This window comes from Austrofundulus limnaeus, unplaced genomic scaffold, assembly GCF_001266775.1.
Source record: "Austrofundulus limnaeus strain Quisiro unplaced genomic scaffold, Austrofundulus_limnaeus-1.0 Scaffold226, whole genome shotgun sequence".
NCBI classification, from domain to species: domain Eukaryota; kingdom Metazoa; phylum Chordata; class Actinopteri; order Cyprinodontiformes; family Rivulidae; genus Austrofundulus; species Austrofundulus limnaeus.
The window spans coordinates 505,069-506,670 of NW_013952628.1; the positions used below are offsets into that span (position 1 = coordinate 505,069).

General features: G+C 42.3%; 1 protein-coding gene across 5 annotated transcripts in view; it reads right to left on the reverse strand.

Annotated features, from left to right (window-relative positions):
* wdfy3 (WD repeat and FYVE domain containing 3) overlaps positions 1 to 1,602 on the reverse strand; it is a gene marked incomplete at its 5' end in the record, with an annotated part of 96,713 nt that overhangs the window by 55,973 nt on the left and 39,138 nt on the right. For all 5 annotated transcript variants that reach the window (XM_014019682.1, XM_014019683.1, XM_014019685.1 and 2 more), the window contains 1 exon segment: positions 218 to 318. In XM_014019682.1, coding sequence (XP_013875136.1) covers positions 218 to 318 — 101 coding nt within the window.

The following is a 1,602-nucleotide window of genomic DNA, read 5'->3' on the forward strand; positions in this document are numbered from 1 at the left end:
TATTTTTATAAAATTATATTATATTATATAAGGGACTTTTACTAACAGCATATTAACGGTTTTGTTATCAGACTTTTTATTATTTGTCAGGAACGACACTGAATGGAGATAAAAGAATAACAGAGGATATTTGGGGAAACTGTCAACATGATTTATTAGGATTTCCAGTCAACTGTTTTCCTTTGTCCCAGCTGCAGCTCGTTACGTTGTGTTTTACCTGATCCCATGCCGCTCAGCACGGCCCCGTCGCTGACCCCGGAAGCGTTGGTGTTATTGGACGGAGCGTTGTGGGGCGCCAGGCTGGGCAGGAACAGACACCTGCGAGAGACACCGGAGGAAGGGTTAACCACGGGAAACACGTCAGCCTACATGTGTGCTTATTGTTAGCAAAGAATCAGAGCAGGATTACTGCAGCTGTCTGACTCCCTCTCTGTAATAAACTGCTTTAAAAAAACAGCTTTGTACTATAATATGGAAATTTCAACTGCCTAAAACCCGAAGCTGAATTATTTATGACGAGTGCGGAGGTGGGAGGAAAGCTCCGTTTTTATTTCTGTAAAAGAAATCTGCTCATAGACGCAGCACAAGGTCAGGATAATGTGCTGTATTTTCTAAATGATTACAAGAAAGGAAGAAAGCTGCAGATGGAGATAAGTTATACAATTAATTCACAAACTCTCGTATTGTTTAATGCTTCTGAAGCCGCAGAATCACCAAAAGACGCCGTGATAAAAAGTAGTTTCATTAAAGCTCAACCAAACATAAAATCCAGTGACATCTTTAAAAGCACCACAGAATTTTAATTTAAACCCATCAATGAGCTGATGGGATGTTTAGTTTTCTAGCGGGACAGGGAGTTCAGGGGTCAGAGCTGGATTTAAAACGTTTTTTCTTCTTTCCCATGCAGACACATTGTTCTAGTTTTCATTTAACGAGCAGTCTGTCAAACTAACGAGCACTCCGCCCTGATCCTCCAGACCAGCTCCTGGACTCCTCATCGCTCCTGAAACAGCTGGGAGGTGTGCAATCATGTGTCATTGTGTGTGATAGAGAGGTTATTATGTGTGTGTGTTTGTGTGTGTGTGTGTATGATTCCTAACAGCAGCAGTAGCATCAATATTTCATGCTGACAGATGGGAGCGAGGGGCGGGGTTGAGTGTGTCTGAGTGTTTCCTCCTGTGTTTGTGCCGAGCAGAAAGTGGGACACTGCCGTGTTTTCAGGAGAATCTCCATCTTCTGCTCCTGCAGCGAGGAAGCAGCGAGGATAAGAAATGGAGGATCGTGAAACGTGAGAACTGTGAGGTTTCCAAAACGGAGGGAAAAGAAGCCGAGTCTGAACGATACTCCATAACTGTAGGATCCATTTGTCTGAACTTTGCAGAACGTTTATAACAGGGGTGGGCAGTCCTGGAGGGCCGCAGTCCTTCATGTTTTATAAGTTTCCTGCTCCAAAACACCTGATTCAGTCACTGAACTACCTCTTCATGTTCTGCAGTACGGAGGACCGACACTGATATAATTAGAAATAAAATCAGAAATATATAAATAAACCACTAAATAAATACATACATTTAAAATGCACCAAGTAAATTAAAAAAGAAC